General features: G+C 45.2%; 1 protein-coding gene across 3 annotated transcripts in view; it reads right to left on the minus strand.

Annotated features, from left to right (window-relative positions):
- SYBU (syntabulin) overlaps positions 1-13081 on the minus strand; it is a 71145-nt gene extending 58064 nt beyond the window's left edge. For 2 of the 3 annotated variants that reach the window (XM_060115793.1, XM_060115795.1), the window contains exons 1-2: positions 12928-13050; positions 10993-11194 (exon numbers count right to left, since the gene is read on the minus strand). In XM_060115793.1, coding sequence (XP_059971776.1) covers positions 10993-11194; positions 12928-12951 — 226 coding nt within the window. In that variant the 5' untranslated portion in view covers positions 12952-13050. Of the gene's footprint in view, positions 1-10992; positions 11198-12927 lie in introns of all 3 variants that reach the window. The other variant, XM_060115794.1, reaches the window with a different exon arrangement.
- Between the last annotated feature and the right edge of the window lie 4136 nt (positions 13082-17217).

Genomic DNA, 17217 nt, shown 5'->3' on the forward strand with positions numbered 1-17217 from the left:
GGGTGGGACCTCAGGAGCCAAGGAGGAAAATCTTTCCTAAGAAAGAACCTTGTTAAACCGTGTTGAGTGCTGCTGGGAAATCAAGGAAAATGAGGACAGACAAGAGAATGTCAGATGCGCCAACATGGTCACTCAGGTGCTTGACAAGGGCAAATTACGGAGATAGGATTTTGGAGAAGTTTTGCTTGTGAAAAGGAGCAGGGAAATAAGATGGCAGGTGCAAGGTGATGAGGGGTCAAAGGGAACTTAATTTCTCTGAAGGATGTGTAAACGCGAGTGTATGTGTGTGCCGATGGAGGTGAGCTTGTTACAGTAATTGGAACGAAGCACCTCCACGAAGACATGCAACCCACGTCTATGAAAACCAAGTGGAGAACTGAGAAATTATTTAATGAACGTTTCCCTGGTTTCTTGGAGACAAAATAATCATTTCCCATATAAACATTCCCGGGATTTCTGAGCTATTTTGGAGCCTTGAGTGCTCCCATAAAAGTCATTCTGGTGCAGCACTCGGCAGCAAAGGAGCACGTGAAGGGAAGTGAGGTGAGGCGGGTCCGTTTCTTCACAGGACTCGTGCTGTCTCTCAAACAAGGGCCTCTACTTGGTTTTCTACCGAGAGCCAAGTTGTCTGATTTGTATGAGCAACCACAGGAGCAATTTGGAGGGGAAAATATCTTGGTCCAAATAGTCAATGTAGTATAATGACACATTATCTAGGAGTTTGGGTGAGGGAGCAGCCGATGCTGAAATTGGGAACCTGGGTGGCTCAGTCACTGCCAGGAGACAGGTGAGCCCCAGCAGGGGGGTGGGGAATTCTTCTGTCTCGCAAGCTTTTATTTCTCCTCCTCTTTCTTTCACAGGGTTATGATCTTTCCAAAACAGGATGCTAACTAATACTTCTGATCTTCCCTCTCCTTAGTAATATGAGTTTATTTGCAGTTTCTAAGCCATACTTTTATAAAGATTTGTTTTTTTTTAAGGTTCCTTGTTGGGAGAAGATAGCAGAGAGGGAGAAGGGGAGAGGGAGGGAGGCGAGCTGGAAGGTAGGAAGGAAAGAATAGAGACACAGAGACAGACACCAAGAAGCTATCTCTTGATCTCTTGAGAACCTTGTAAGAAGGAAACTGCAAACCGCTCGTAGGACACCTGAATTACAGTGAGCTCTTCTGCAGCAATGTAAATCCTTTCCCCCTTCCTTCTATTTTTTCTCACATGGAGAAGTTGAAGATAGTGCTTGTCAAGATGGAGTAAGGCATAAAAATGGAGAAATGTTAAAGAACATTAAGGAAAAAACAATACTTATTATATACAGTTTGTGTAATTGCTACACGTCAATTGTTTTCTATTTGGAAAAAAAGGAATTGTTTTAGGGAATATATGTGAAGCATGGTATTTACTTCACTTTAAAGAAAAGGTACAAAGAAAGAAAAGAGAGAGAGAAAGAAATACGTTCAGGAACAAGTTAGTTCCAGTGACATTCACAAAATGAAGTTCTGAATTTTGAAAGTTAGCCTCAGAGATGAAACGTCCATCCACAGAAGAATGGCTGAATAAATGAAGGCCCTGCAAACAGTGGAATACGAGCTGTCATTACAATGAATGGGGGCACTTCTATGTCCTGACAAGCAGTGACAGGTACAGGGACTGCCTGGAATACACATTCCTGGAGGTCAGGAGTCCTATCAGGGTTGTTCATCCCTCTAGTTCAGCTCCTAGGATAGCACCTTGCCCACAACAGGAGTTCAGTAAATATTTACTTAAATAAACAGAAAGGGTCACAGGTCAGTACAGCATGATCTCACTTTGGCAAAAAGCAAATCAAGATAAATCCTACAAATGTGATTACATCCACTCTGACATATGTGTTTGCACATGGTTATTCGTTTTGAGCTGAAAACATATAATAATTAGCATTAAGGAAAAGATAATCCTCACAAACACCTCAGAATACATAGAAGGGCAGGTTAAGGTCCACAGGGTCTCAAGAATTCTGAGAATTGGGTCAGCGTCTAAGATGAATCCTACCTTCAGGGACTCCCACACTAAAGAGGAGAGAATAAGACGGAGCCAGCCAGGAAAGAGGAGGCGTCCTGTGAAAATTCACACGGAGCAGGGAAAGTTGAAGGATGGGTTTCTAGGGGATGGGCGTGAGTGCTGGGCAAGCCCCCGTCATGGGCACTGGGAAGTTTGGTTTGGGTTCCCTCAAAAGTGGAAGCAGTCAGCCCAACACGACTGGCTTCCTGGAGCCAGAGCAGTGTAACCCGGGCAGCGAGTGGAGGGCGGGCACCACGAACACCCAGCAATGCGCAGAGCAGCTGGGCAGGATCTCGGCTCTGGCAGACGAGGGGCTGGACTGGGTCTCCAAAGCAGGAGATGCCACTGTCCAAGCCCGACAGCAGTGGAGGTTTAGGGCGGTTACTGTGAGCAGACACCAGCAAAGCCACCTTACAACACAGGCACGCCCAGCAGCCTTGTGGACCCCAAGTGCATGCATCTCCCCTGGGGTTTCTCAGAGTAAAATCCACCTGGGCGGTGGGGCAAGGTGGTGGCCAGGGTCAAGTTGAGTCCTGGGAAACGTGGGTATGTGGCTTTGTGCCAAATTCCTTCTTGACTCTAAACTGGACTGCTGTTATCTAGATGAAGCGGGTGCCGTTTACTGAGATGGGAATTCAGGGGGGATGAAGAGGTGAAGACAAAGAATCCACCGTAAGATTTGGTGGAGGGCACGGAGAACTTGGCAGGTGTCACTTCAGTGGAATAGGAGGAAAGCCTGATTAGAGTTGAATAAACAGAGCTCAGGCATCACTTCCTCCAGAAAGCTTTGCTGATACCCAGACCTTCCAGTTCTCCCACCACCAGACACACAAAGCGTGTGCACACCTCACACACTCATATACAGTCATACACATGTATGAGTATATCACTCATGACATATTCACACACACACACCAATCACACACACACATGCACCTCACACACACATCTCACACTTACATATACACACAAGAAAGTAAACAAATAAAAAATAAACCGGCTGCTGTTTTTCTCCTAGCTTCTGAGTACCAACTCTTGAGTGGGGTATTTTCTTATTTTCTTAGCAAGAGAGCTCTCTTCTAGCTACCACAGCACTCGAGGCACGGTCCTGTTACACAAATGACTCTTTTTGACATTTAGAGATGCTGAACTCCTCTGGACAGAAATGTTTCCTTCACTGAATAAACCTATTACATTGAGTATTGGGTACCATTCTAGTTGTTTTACTTCCTCGGCAACTAAGTATCCTGCTCTCAATGCATTAAATGAATGAAAATATTTCACTTGTCCTGTCTTCCTAATTATACCTTCTACCAAATTCCAATAAATACTCATTAAGCAACCGCTGTGTGTCAGGTACAGTGCAAGGAACTATAGTGTTCCTGCCTTCAATGGAGCTTACAGTCTACTGGAGAGTCAGGTAACTAAATACGAAAATTTCAAACCAGGTCACGCAGTCTGATAGAGGAAGCATAAAGAAGAAGCACCTAACCTAGACTGTGAAATGTATCCTTCAGCTACCTACCCTGACCTATGAATAAACTTACCTATATTCACCTCAGGCCTTTATTTTCTTCCCATATGTGTCTTTCTTGGTCTACCTTGGTCTTATTACAGAGTTATCACTTCTCTACTATTTTCAGCCTCTCTCTCTCTTTTTTCTTGTCTATTTTCCCTCAGCCTAAACACTTTATCAAAATGTCTGTGATTTGATAAACACCCTATCTTTACTTTAAATGCAACCCTTGTTTTTATTCTACTCCCTCTTTCCCATCCCTGTTAAGCTTTTTAAAAAAGTTCTCTACACCCTATTTTGTACCTCCCATTCACATCTCAGCCTGGTGCAATCTGGAGTCCATCCCCACAGTTTTCTGGGACTGTTTCTGCCTAAGATCCCTGATAACCTAGAGGTCTCATCCTTGAGCACTTTTACATACACACCTTACTTACTCTTGCTGCGACCGATATCTGAACCTGTTGGCTGCTTTCTTCTGGGAACGCACTCGTCCTTTGGGATTGGAGACACGGTCACTCCTGGCTCACCTCCTCCCCCTCTATTGCTTGTTCTCAGATGCCTCAGTGTCCTTTTTCTGCGTCCTCTCATTTTATCTCAGAGTTCTAGCCAGGGTCCTCTAACTTTCTTCCTCCATGTTATCCCCGTTGGTAATGACAGCCATCCCCCATATTTAGAAAGTTTGCTTTACAAAAAAAAGTTTGCTTTTCACTTTCAGGAAAGACCTACATTCGCATTGTTTTCGATAACCGAAAGAAATCTGAAGAGAATGTTTGCTTTTATGAAAAAACCCAAGTATCGAAAATAGCATTCAGCATATGTTTTGTATCGATCTGTTGTAGAGGTAGCGTGCGGCCCGAGCCGTGAGTGTGGCCGCAGAGCTGGTCCTCCAGGAACTACACTCGGCATCTCAGCATCAAGCTGCCAGAGCTTTGAACTGTGTCTGTTGCGTCTGTGCTTTACCTTATTTTGGGCATCCGTTAGCAAGACGTGTCCTAAGGTGACTGCTTCTTCGCTCTATGTCATTTCTGCTTACAAAAGGTTTCCTAGGCTGTTCTACTTTAAGACAGTGGGGAAACCTGTATCATCAAGTCCCTTCACTTCAGCTACCAACATCTCTGACTTCTCTTCACAGCTCCAGACCTTTATCTCAAATGCAACAAATCCTAATCTGAACTCATTCACCAGACTCATCCTTCTCCCCAGTCCTGCTCCTCCATTTGGGTTCGTCCAGTGGAAATTGAGACACCATTCCACTTGTAATTGGTGATTCAGACACATATGTTCTGGGGCCCACCCTCACACATATTACTTTATCATTTTTCACTTAGACTGTCACCACAATGGCCTTCAGACCAGGCACGTTCCTCCCCGTCACTCCCTGTTTCCTCCTATCCACTCTCCAACATGTGATTAGAAAGATTTTTCTGAGTTATAAATCTAGTCATAAACCAGACAACCCTCCCCTGCTGAAAACCCTTCACTGGTTCTGGAAGATGTTTAGCAATTGCAAAATGGCAGCCCGTGTGCCATATCCAACTACTTATGCGTGCTATTCGGCCCAGATAGTAAGAGAAAAAAAAAGCTGAATTTTAAGAATTCTGAATATTGTTAGAAGGGGCATACACTGTCCGGTTCTAGACTCTAATTCTATTGTCATCTATCCAGGTGGCCTCACTCTTTATGTTACTGGTCCAGCTCCTGTATAGACCCTGGATCTCGGGGGTCAAGTTTTTCACACGGCAAACAAAGCCGTTCCTGACCTGGCCCTGCCCACCTTTCTAATCTCATTTCATGCTTTTAACTCAGGTCTGCTGATGCCAAGGCTCATGTTTATCTACTACACCGCACTAATGAATGCTACTTCTTTGAACCCTTGGGCTTATGAAATGTGAGAGGCCAATGCAGATAATAAATGGAGCAACAAACTCAAATGACAAGGAAGGAGTATGTGTGGAGTGGGTGTGTGTAAGAGGGACCACACACAAAATCAGTGAGATAAACTCAGCTGTGTGGGAAACACGTCCAAAGATGTGGCATCCCATTTATTTTGGTGTCAGGGTTAAGGCAGTAAAATAATTGATTTTTCCAATCCCTGTGTTTTATTCATCTTTGTAGCCTTAGCCTGATCCTTAGGAGGCACTGAATAGATGCTTATTGCGTGATACATTTTTTTTTTTTTTCGGTATGCGGGCCTCTCACTGTTGTGGCCTCTCCTGTTGCGAAGCACAGGCTCCGGACGCGCAGGCTCAGCGGCCATGGCTCACGGGCCCAGCCGCTCCGCGGCATGTGGGATCCTCCGGAACCGGGGCACGAACCCGTGTCCCCTGCATCGGCAGGCGGACTCTCAACCACTGCGCCATCAGGGAAGCCCCCAACATGATTATCTTTTACTGTTCCCATTGCTAAGTAATTTTTTTATTAAATGTCAAAAATTTTGTTCTTGTCCCCCTGATTGCAGTTCCCACATCCTCAAAGAAACATTGTGTGCCCTTCATTTGTAACCTATTTCTTTGGGTACTTATTTCTGACACTGAGGCAGCTAAGCACTTGAAATATATATTATGCAACAGTGCCTAGGTCCCACGCTCATTAAAATGGTACTAAATTCTTAGGGTTTTTGTTTTTTTTCTTCACAGCATGTTGGCAGTCATTCACCTATAGTGTAATTCAGTACTGCAGCTCACTCCAATCAGTTCATCTCAATTCTGATCATTATGTTCAAAGGCTTACTCTATCCAGATGCCAAGTTTCCTCAACTGGACAAAAGCATAGCAGAAATATTTCTGTTTGGCAAGGCCAGGCAAATTTTTGGAGGCATTATCATGCCGCGGCAGGGCACTAGTCAGGTTATAATTTGCCGTAATTGTACTTCCCACAAACGGCAACAATGATTACCTCTAGGTCATTAACACTCAAAGAAGGATTCCTCCTCGGCCACTGTAACTACCAAAGTACTTTCTGCAAACACCCTACTCAGGATTAGACTGTGAAGAATCTTGGATTCTGTCTTGTTCAGTTGATTGATCTGGTACATGTTTCTTTCTTGTTTTTTTTTTTTTTTTTTTTTTTTGCAGTACGCGGGCATCTCACTGCTGCGGCCTCTCCCGTTGCGGAGCACAGGCTCTGGACGCGCAGGCTCAGTGGCCATGGCTCACGGGCCCAGCCACTCCGTGGCATGTGGGATCTTCCCGGACCGGGACACGAACCCGTATCCCCTGCATCAGCAGGCAGACTCTCAACCACTGCGCCACCAGGGAAGCCCTGGTACATGTTTCTTAATGGGTTAAGTCATAAACTTGACTGTGTATGTGCGTGCACATTAGAAACATGGATATAACTCGGGGAAATCACTGGTCTCCCATAAAACCATCAGTGCACTATATGCATCATTTCCCCCACCTGCCATGTTTACAAGGCACCCCAAGGAGAACTAGCCTAAAACCCAGCAATCCATCTGCCTCCTAGTTCTAAGGGGTAATTATTGCCTCATCTGAGCAAAAAGAAATGTATGTCACGCTGCTAACCACGTCAGATGACTGCTGTATGTGACTGACTTGCCCAGGTCATTAGCTTCTCTAATAGAGGCTGGAGTTGTGGCACGACAAACACGCAAACACAATGCACTACCAACACAAAACGGGGAGAAAAATGCAGAGGCCTAGATTCAATGGGCCACACCCAGAACACAAATCACAAATAGGGGTTTTATCACTTCTCGTGGGCATGTTAAAACAGGAAACATGGGGAGGGGAGTGAGAGAGAAGGGAGATAGGGTGATTTGATGCCAAAATATTGGTTAAAAAAATAAACTGACTAAAAATAAAAGAGAGGACATGAAAGCAGGGTGGGTTTTTTTTTTCTATTAGCTTGTTAGTAACTGTACTTCCTTATGTATTCTTTTTTTTTTTTTTCTAAGAAAGCATTAGTTAACATTCATTAAGAACGTACAGTGTTTACCTTGCCATGCACACAAAATAGGGCCTGGTCTCCAATACAATATAAGCTTAACTGTGCCGACCTGAGGTCATAGTGACTAAGACCCAGTACAAGTTGTAAAGAATAGACTCTTTTAACAGGAGAATGACGTCCAAGTGCAAAATGAAACGTGCTGATGAAATGCACAAAACATATGCATCTCTTCAGAGAAATTCTGCTAATAAGAAGCTATTAAAAGAAAAGCTCTGGGGACACGCCCTCAATGAATTGCAAAAGGTCACATACAGCTTCTTCCCTCTGAAATGAGATAGAGACAACATACAAATTAGCACATAGAATATCAAATCATTAAATGTTCCTCTCAAGGCTCCCGTGGGAAGGAAAGGGAGAAGAAGGCAGTGGAGGGAGGGAGGAAAAGCAGGTAAAAACGGACAGGTCACTCTGAAAATAGCGCCCGGGCTTTTAATTTCACAGACCAGTAAAACTTAAAGGAAAAACATGAGGGTGAGGGTGGAGGCCATTTCAACATAGAGTTGTCATTTATTTTGCTGAAGTACAACTCCAACCACTATTTGGATTTTTTTGTTATAATATAAATGATAGGAAAGCCAGTCTCTCAAAATAAAGGATAGTCAGTCCTTTATAGTAAGTAAAGTTAACTTTATGTAAACTCGATGAATTATCCTTCTTTTAAAAACTGAATATCTTAGGACATTTGATGCTCTTCACAATTAATACAGCCTTTGATACAGATTTAGGGAAAGACTCCAGTTTGCAGTTTTAAAACTGTAATTTTCAAATTAAATTGCATTGTGTTTGAGTAACATCTTCGTCTCTAATTTCACTATCAGATTGTAAGAACCCCTCTAACGCTTCATGCCCTCTTTCACATTAGCGAATGTGATGATTTATAAAGAAAACAAACGAATGCACCACAATCACAGTAAGGTTATGAAGTTACAGCAGCAACAGACATCTCTAAATTATCTGGGTTTCATTCTAGCAGAGGACGGTAGTTTTAAGATTTGCATGTACCTTGGTCTCTGACCTAACCGCCATGATAACCAACACGTATTGCAGCTTCAGTGTTGAAGTGGCTGGACTAAAACCAGCTATTTCCCCCTGCTGGTTGGACATGTTTTACAGTCTCTACCTCATTGCCTGCAGCTTTAATACTCCCACAGTACTAAACCCATTTATTTCCCATCCACCAACTGACCTCCTAAAGCATCATTAACATGCCCCCCAAAGACCTCACTCCTGTCAATTTTAGTCAGCACAGCACTCAAAAGCCGTCATGGGGCTTTACCAGGGCTCTTAGGAAAGGAAAGCAAAGAATGACAAGGCATCAACCCAAACCTTGGGGAACAGCCAAGCAGGAAGATGAGACCCAGGAACAGAGGGAGTCCTATCTGGAGGCAGGGTTCAAGGCTAAAGATCGAAAGGTAGGTTTATAGACACCCATCATTAGATGCTTCTGCCACTCAATTCTCAACTAGTTAATGGCAGAAGGATCAATATCTACTTTCAGTTTTCATGTACAGCATTATGGCCTTAGTGGGAGACAGGTCTCCTGGGAAGGAGGGTTGATCCAGGAAATGGGTCTTGGAAAGAATGATTCATGGCCAAAGTTAACAATTTTATTTGTTTGCCAAATATATTTTCTAAGATCTATTTGGGGATTTTTCTTTTGTTTTGACCAACTTTTTCTTTTTTGCTGGTAACACTGCTCACCGTGAAGTCAGTCAGAGAGAGAATGATTATGTGGAGAGAATTTCAGGAATAAATGTGGAATTGAGTTATGTAAACAAAGCCGTGTCAGTGTGAAATGATATTCCCCTGGGTTCATCCACATTCAACCAGAGTGATTCTTGAACTCCAAAATGGAGTGAAAGTAAACAGCATTACATTCTGCAAATACGACTCTGGGTTTTTGGAATCTTAACTGCTCCAGCAGTTTTCCTTTGTCTTTCTTCCTGGGACAGTGTCAAGCAAACCATCAGTGGGTTTCCATTTTACACTGGATTCAGCAACACGTTTTAAAATATAATACTTTGATAGAATTTTTTCAAAACCAAGTAGAGAATCTGAAGCATTGTAGAGAAAAAAATATAAAAATAAGCAGCACAGTATTTCTAATATACAACTTATGCATTGGGTGGAATTATTTTGTGAAAGTATATAATAAATCTAAAGCTACACTTTTTTTTTTTTGTGGTACGCGGGCCTCTCACTGTTGTGGCCTCTCCCGCTGCGGAGCGCAGGCTCCGGACGCGCAAGATCAGCGGCCATGGCTCACGGGCCCAGCCGCTCCGCGGCATGTGGGATCTTCCCGGACCGGGGCACGAACCCGTGTCCCCTGCATCGGCAGGCGGACTCTCAACCACTGCGCCACCAGGGAAGCCCTAAAGCTACACTTTTAAAATCCCTGAAAATGTCATCACCAATACTAAATACAATGGAATATTGTATCCTGCTAAATTAGGGCATTAATCATAGCACCTTGATTCATATGTCCGTTTTCATGCATGTGCTAACCTTCAAATTACATTTTGCCTAAATAAATTCTAAAAATCATCCTCTGTGAAACAGTTTTCATGAATCATAAGACAGTCACTCCTTTAAACTTTATCCAAATTCCTAATACTTCTCAAAGAATACAAGTCCTTCTAAGTCATGTGCTTCAATTTGTATAATAGGCTCTGTCAAGAGGTAACGGTGGCACCTCCAGGAAGAGATTTATGCCTTTACCAAATATACTCACAACTCTAAGGAAACTTCTTCAAACATGTATTGAAACTGACATATGTTCTTTGTATTAAGAAACATCATTTATTAAGCACCTCTACAGGCCAGGACCTGCACTAGGAATATACTTAGGTACGTGGTCTCTCTCAACCTCTTGGCTTCTCTACAAGGTAGGTATTATCATCCCATTTTATGGATGTAACAACTGAGGCTTAAGGAGATTAAGCGACTTGCCCAAGGTCACACAGCTTGTAAGGGCTAGAAAGGCCAGGGATTCCGGTCCAGGCCTGTAAGGTTACAAAGCCTGTGCTCTTTCCCTCTAAAATACAAGGTCAGGCCGGTCCTGGGAAATAAACTACCTTGATCCTGACCTCATTCATTAGGACTTGCTTTATCTTTGAGGATTCCATTAACAGAAGTACACAGGCTTACAAAGACTGCTAGTATAAAATGTAAGCTACTTTTTCCAGATTTAACAAAGGAATACATTTTACAAACAGTCATAGAAGCAAGGAGTTAGATTTCATATAGTAAATTATCAACTAGAATAACATATAAAAACAGGTATGAAATTTCATTAGGTTGAACCATTTGAAACTGCTGTGTTCGTAGGTCAAAACAGCCAAAAAGATGCAACCTCATATCATTCATGCTAATAACAAACGTCCAGTCCTAGACTCTAAGGGGCCCATTCCAGATGCATTTACAATGCCAGGCAATGTACACACTTCCTGCCTTCATTCCCGCGGGTACTGTACCTGAGCAGAAGCTGTTGCTGCTAATGGTCCTCGCTGAGCGCCCAGAGCTGCTGGGGTTGAACTCTCTGCTCTCTTCCTCCGAGAAGGGAGACTCAGAGGCTGGGGACACTTGGTGCTGTTGCCGAGGCAGATGGGGCCGAAGAATCAAACGGGGAATCCGGCTTCGGGAAATCTCCTTCTCATGGTGCTGCACTCTCTGCTCCTTCTCCAAATTGGACATCAGAAATAAAACAAAAGAACATTTGTTGTCCCCTCTGAACTCCAGTCTGCTTCTGGGCTCAGTTTCTAAGAAGCCACGTTTCTGAATATTGAATCTTCACAGAGTAGTCCTTGTTTCAGTAGCTAAAATGAACTCCAGAACTCTTCTACTCAGCTAAGCCTTCTAATTTACTGAAGAGCACACACTCCAGCACGGATGTACTTACATACACACACACACACACACACACACACACGCACACTTCCAGCCGCTAGCAGAAAAGCTATTCCGTTCTCTCATGCAGTTCCTAACTCACCTTCTCATTCTGGCTTTTCCTATCACATCTAAGCTTTCCGCTCTCTCAAAGGCACTTTATAACTCACAGCACACTCTGGCTTATTACTTGATTTCCTCCAGACTTCCATTTTGCTTTCCCTGAATTCGCTGTGATACTTTCACTTCTGTTTTCCTGTCTCCTCACAAGGAGACCCCTATACCTGAAACAATTCTTTCCTGATAGATCATGCAGCCTGATCTTTCAAATCCCCTCTCTTCCGGCCAGGATTTTAATTATTCATTAATATCCTGGTACACAAGGCTTGTTGCCAACAGAAAAGCAAACAAAAATCCAATACCCAGTAAGATGGCTCCACCTTTTACATCATGTTTAGCTTTTGTTTTCCTTACAGGTCACCCATATGAAGAGATTTTTCTCTCTCTCTCCTTCAAAACACAGAATTAAATGCCGAGGGCCGTGCCTTCCTTGGTTTTAAAAATGCCTAAAAAGCAGTATTTTAGCAATATTTTTCAATTTTTAAAGTGCTTTCCCAACCATTATCTTGTTTAATCTTTACAACCGAGGCCATAGGGAGGACACGAATTTGTGTCCCTATTTACAGATGAGGAAACTGAGGCTAAAAGAGGCAAAGATGCTCAGCCAAACTGCTGCACATCATCTAGAAGCAGAACGGGCCTGCAGTCAGTCCAGTGCTTTTCGGGGTCACCACCACCCTTGCTTATTAAAATGGACTCCTAGGAGGAGCTCTTCGCAAAAAAACCCCACTGCTCACTCCAACCTCTGCAACTGAAAAAGGGCTTTGGATTAGGTAACAAACACTATTTGGAAACATGACCTCCTGCTCATTTCCACGAGGCTTACCAGGAAGGGTCGCTGCCAAAGTAAACACCTCTGGGAGGCCCTCACAGTGCAGGAATTGAAGGGAAAGCCCCAGCCGCGGGCATCCACCCTATCCAGGGGAGAAAGCCGCACCCAGCCTCGGGGTTTGCTCTGCACATCAGTCACCCAGCGGGTATCACCCGTCAGCCACTCCGCTCGGCACAAGGCAGACCTTGAACCAGTGCTGGAGTCCTTATTTCTCAGTCCCCAATACATCAAATCCTTTTTTATCCACATCACATACAGAGGACATCGACTGAGAGCTGGATCCCAAATCTCCAATTTCAGGGGATGGGATTAACCAGAGTCAATCTTTTTAATCCTCGGGTCAACAACCCTCCAAACACAGTGTCACCTGCCCATCTCCCAGGTCTCATCACCTGAGCAACTGTCCCCCGCCTTCTCCTCGTGCCCACCACCTCCTTGTCCCCGTTTACCACACTCTAAACGTCACCCCTCCAGCTCTCACCTGACCTCCTTGCCCGCAGTGCTCACCACTCCTCTCCCCCCGGCGCTCGCGGACACTGCCATCCGCGCCCGCAGGACATGCCCTCCTTACCTTGGTCTCCCGAAGGGGTCCCATCGCGCTGCCGCCCGCCGGCTCCTCGCGCCGCCGCTGCCGCCGTCCAGGAGGAGGCACCTGCGGGCACCGGGGCGAGGAGACTGCGTTGAGCCGGCGTGCTCTGCGGCCGCCGGCTGCTGCGGGGCCGACGCGCCGCCACCGCTGCGGCAGCTCGCGCAGGGCCCCGAGGGCACGCCCGGCCGCCCCGCCCCGGACGGACACGTGGTGCCACCGCGGCTCCCGCCCCCGCCTCCCCCGACCTCCCTCACCTGCCTGCCCCCTGGGAGGCGCCTCGGCGCGCCCCGCCCGCCCGACTTCGCCGCGGGCCCTGCCCACGAGTTCCGCGCGCCCCTCCTTGTCTGCCGAGTCCGACCCGGAGAGGGCTTGCAGAGGCTCGGAGCATCTCCAGCAGGGTGACGCCCAGCACCCCCTTTTGGGCACCTGGTATCGGGTTCGAAGGGGGTGCACGTCGTAGAGAAGAACCCAGAAAAGCTGTGACATCACTGAGAGCCAAACTGTAGAAAGGGAAAGTTTTTGCCTCGCGGCTGCTCCCTGCCCTCTCGGTTTTAAGTCAACTTACAGCTCCGCACACAATTACCTCGCAGGAGAGAGACGGGGCGGTCCCCCTCCACCCGGACCCCAGCCAAGCGAAAGCTGCACGACTGACACAGCATCTGGGTTCCGGAATCTCAAAGGCTGCGATTCTCCTTGGGGGATTTGCATCCGAAGGGCCTGGCGATGGCAGCGCAGCACCGCAGGGACGGAACGAAGAGGCCAGTTCCCGCGGGCTCGGGAAGCCAGGCTGCTGAGGGCGGGGAAGCCAGGCTGCTGAGGGCGAGCAAGCCTTTTTCTCCAGCTCTGGCCCACAGACGCCCGGGAATGAGTACCAGGCACGCTGCTTTGGGGACCCCGCACTTGAACTCAGAAAACCACTTCAAAGGCAGCACTCCACTCCCTTCTAGCGAAGTGCCTATGTGCCTAAAGTTCTTGACCTCTCTGAACTTGAAGTTTATCCTCGTTAGGTTTGAGGGATGATAATAATAATACCTACGTCAAGGAGAGCTAGGAGGATTACATGAGGAAAAAAAAAAAACAAAAACAGCTATACCCAGCTGATGGAAGAGAACCTTCCAAAGGGCGGTCAAGTCACGTCCAGCTCTTCCGGTCAATATTTGCTGAATCCTCTTACGTGAAAAAGCATTTGAGGCAGACAGATTTGTTCAAAATAGCTCAAAACCCTGTTCAACTGAGGACGTGGAATAGGGATCATCCATCGTTTGGGTCATGGGCCTTGATGTATTACACTTATTACTGAAGTTTCATCTGATAATGCAACTCTACATGTATAATAATTTAGATGCCCTTTATTTCAGAATTGGAGAATATTCTAAGTAGCAGTGTGGACGGGGAACAGCCCGATCGTTACACCCAGTGTTGTACACGGAAGGACTGTGATCCTTGAAAATGGTATCTGAACCTCCACCATCCCATTTGTCTGCCCTCCGAAAAGCATTTTTCTGAGTCCTCAACTTTCAAATCTAGGAATGTACAGTGTGAGTCTAGAGAGAGCCTGAAATCAGAGGATTAGTGAAAGCAGTTTGCCTCCTCTATACCCATAAAGAAGTTTTATTCCATACATCTTCATGTCTTTTCAATCTACTTAGCTTTGTTAAGTGAAGTCGATAATCTTAGGATTCTTTATTTTGTGGGAAGAGCTTATTAATTCATACTTGGATACCTACAGCTGTCTCAGATACGGACTTCAGGAAAGTGATGTTCCAGGATGATTCCTACAGTCTATTATTTCCAAAATTATGAGGCTGAGGACATACACTGTGAGATAGGCTCGAACTGTTAATGTCAAACTGTTAAGGTACTTCTGAGGTCCCTCCTGAGAATTAAATCTGGGGGCCTGACAGCAGAAAACACCCTCCACGGAGGTGTCCAAGTCAGAACCTCAGAGTCATTCTTGACTTCTTCTCCCTCATGTGGCCCCGCATAGCAGAAAGCGTGAATGATCTCCACCCTACCCTAGAAATAATGTCTTGAATCGGATTACTTCTGGCCTCTGTTTGACTGCATTTTCTTCACTTCGAGCCTAAACCACAAACATCCTGGATTATTGCAAGAGCGGTCTAACTAAAGTTGTCTTGCTTCCAATCTTGCCTCTTATTCCTTTCTCGCCAGTTTTGCTATTTTTCCACAAGGCCAAATCTAGCCATGCTTCTTCATTAAAACTCATTAATGGTTTCTCGGTTATCCTCCAAGTAATATTCAAACTCCTTAATGTGGCACAAATGCCTTTCATGTTCTGGCTTTGTGTAATCTCTCCCATCTCATTTCTTGACACTGCTCTTCTCTGATCCTCCCTCCCTCACCACCCCTACCCACCCCCAATCCATCGCCCCTGCCTCTCCCCCTCCACATACAAATGGATACCCCTTGAACTGTAGCAGTTGAAGTTCTCAGGAGGTACCGTGCTTTTTCCTCTAGGCTGTTGCACACTCTGGTCCCTTTGTCTAGAGCGTTTCTTGCACCTCACCCACCCATCCTCCTCAACTCCTAAAGATACATTTTCATTTTAGAAACAGCTTCTTCCAAGAAACGTCCCCCGATCCCCCAAGAAGATCAGTCCTTACATACTTCCAGGACACCTGTATTTAATTCACCCCAGGAGAGCTGTTATGATCTTGTATCAGAATCCCCTGCTTATTTGTCTGTCTTCACCAGGGATGTAGGCAGTGCCTAGTACAGGTCCTGACACAGTAGACACTCAATATATAACAGTCAAATGAATGAATGCATGAATGAGTGAATTTTCTAACCCCCTAAGGGGCCCATCAGTACAGGATAAAGAACATAGACACAACTTCTGTTTAGAAAATGACTCAGATAAAGCTGCCTCCAATATTTCTTTGTATTTGATGATGGGGTGTGTGCCTTAAAAAAATCCAACATGTGTTAAGTGAAAGCCTTTACTGCAGAAGTGCAGGCAGTGAGAGGCAATGCTGTAGCCCTGTTGTCACCATAGCAACCTGCTGAGGGAAAGGTTGATGATTTAGTGTTCAAACGCCTTTTAGCTCTGTACTTTTGGAACCCAAGCCTGTTCTTATGCTGTTCTAAAAGGCAAGTTTTACAAATGCTAATATCTATCTTGCCTTTAATTTCATTCAAGTGTTTCTCACGTCATTAAGTGTCTTACAATGTTTGCATTATACCATCAAAGAGATATAATCTAATACAGTATATTATAGTCATCTTTTATCTGCTTTAAAATATTCTCTGGTTTTGTAATTCTATGGTTTTTCCTCTAGAAATGAATGTAATGCTGATTTTTTTAGAAAATAACTAATTCAGAAGGCTGGAACCCTTCAAGAGTATAAATAATACCCCTGCCCAGACCTGGGAAGAACAGGGGAGATAGGGTATCGTAGGTTGGGAGAAAAGGGATGTTTTTATGATATTATGGCCCCAAATTTGGGGAAAATTATTTGATTCTTTGCCTATGTGAAATTTGTAATTGATTCATACCTTTTGTTTGCACACAACTTTATATTTTCAGAGCCCTTTCACCTGTATAATCTTATTTGAGCTTCACAAAAATCCTGTGAGGCATATGTTGTCAATCCCTGAAACCAGATAAGTCATAAAGGACAGGTTTTTCTTGATAGGAACCCCCCAGACTGCAAACTTCACAGAAAAGACAACACAAAGGCACTGCCGAAGAGAAAAGGTCTGCACCATTTAACCAAGACACCTGCCCGTCTCCCACATCCGCTCTTCCTCTCAGCTCACCTGTGTCTGCTGGGGTCTCTCCCAGTCTCAGTCAGGGCTGACAAAGCCCCAGCTCCTAATCCTATCAGCCGGCAAGCCAGTGCTGCCGTCTGTCTCAGTGACCCGATGTTGGGTGATCCTCACGGCAACGAGGAGCAGCTGACGTGCTTTCCAACACGTCATGAAGAAAAGAAACTGCATTCTGGGGCATCCTGGGATTTGTGTGTGTGTGTGTGGTGGGGTGGAGACCCATATTTTTCTACCAAGGAGAGAGCTGCCCGTTTTCCCGTAAGAGCATGTGTGAGTGATCCACTCTCCTCTCCTTGTATGTGTTGTTGTTGTTACTATATGCTTAAGGGATTTTGATGTTGTAAAACTGTAATGGGTAGAATTCTGCAGGATCACTCCTTGAGGAGGGGGTCCAGAGAGTACCTGAGGCAGACAGGAGGGTGGGTAACTGAGGCAAGGCTGGCTTGAACCTTTGTTGGGTTCAGAGTGTGTCAATTATCTCTG

This window comes from Mesoplodon densirostris, chromosome 13 (assembly GCF_025265405.1).
Source record: "Mesoplodon densirostris isolate mMesDen1 chromosome 13, mMesDen1 primary haplotype, whole genome shotgun sequence".
NCBI classification, from domain to species: domain Eukaryota; kingdom Metazoa; phylum Chordata; class Mammalia; order Artiodactyla; family Ziphiidae; genus Mesoplodon; species Mesoplodon densirostris.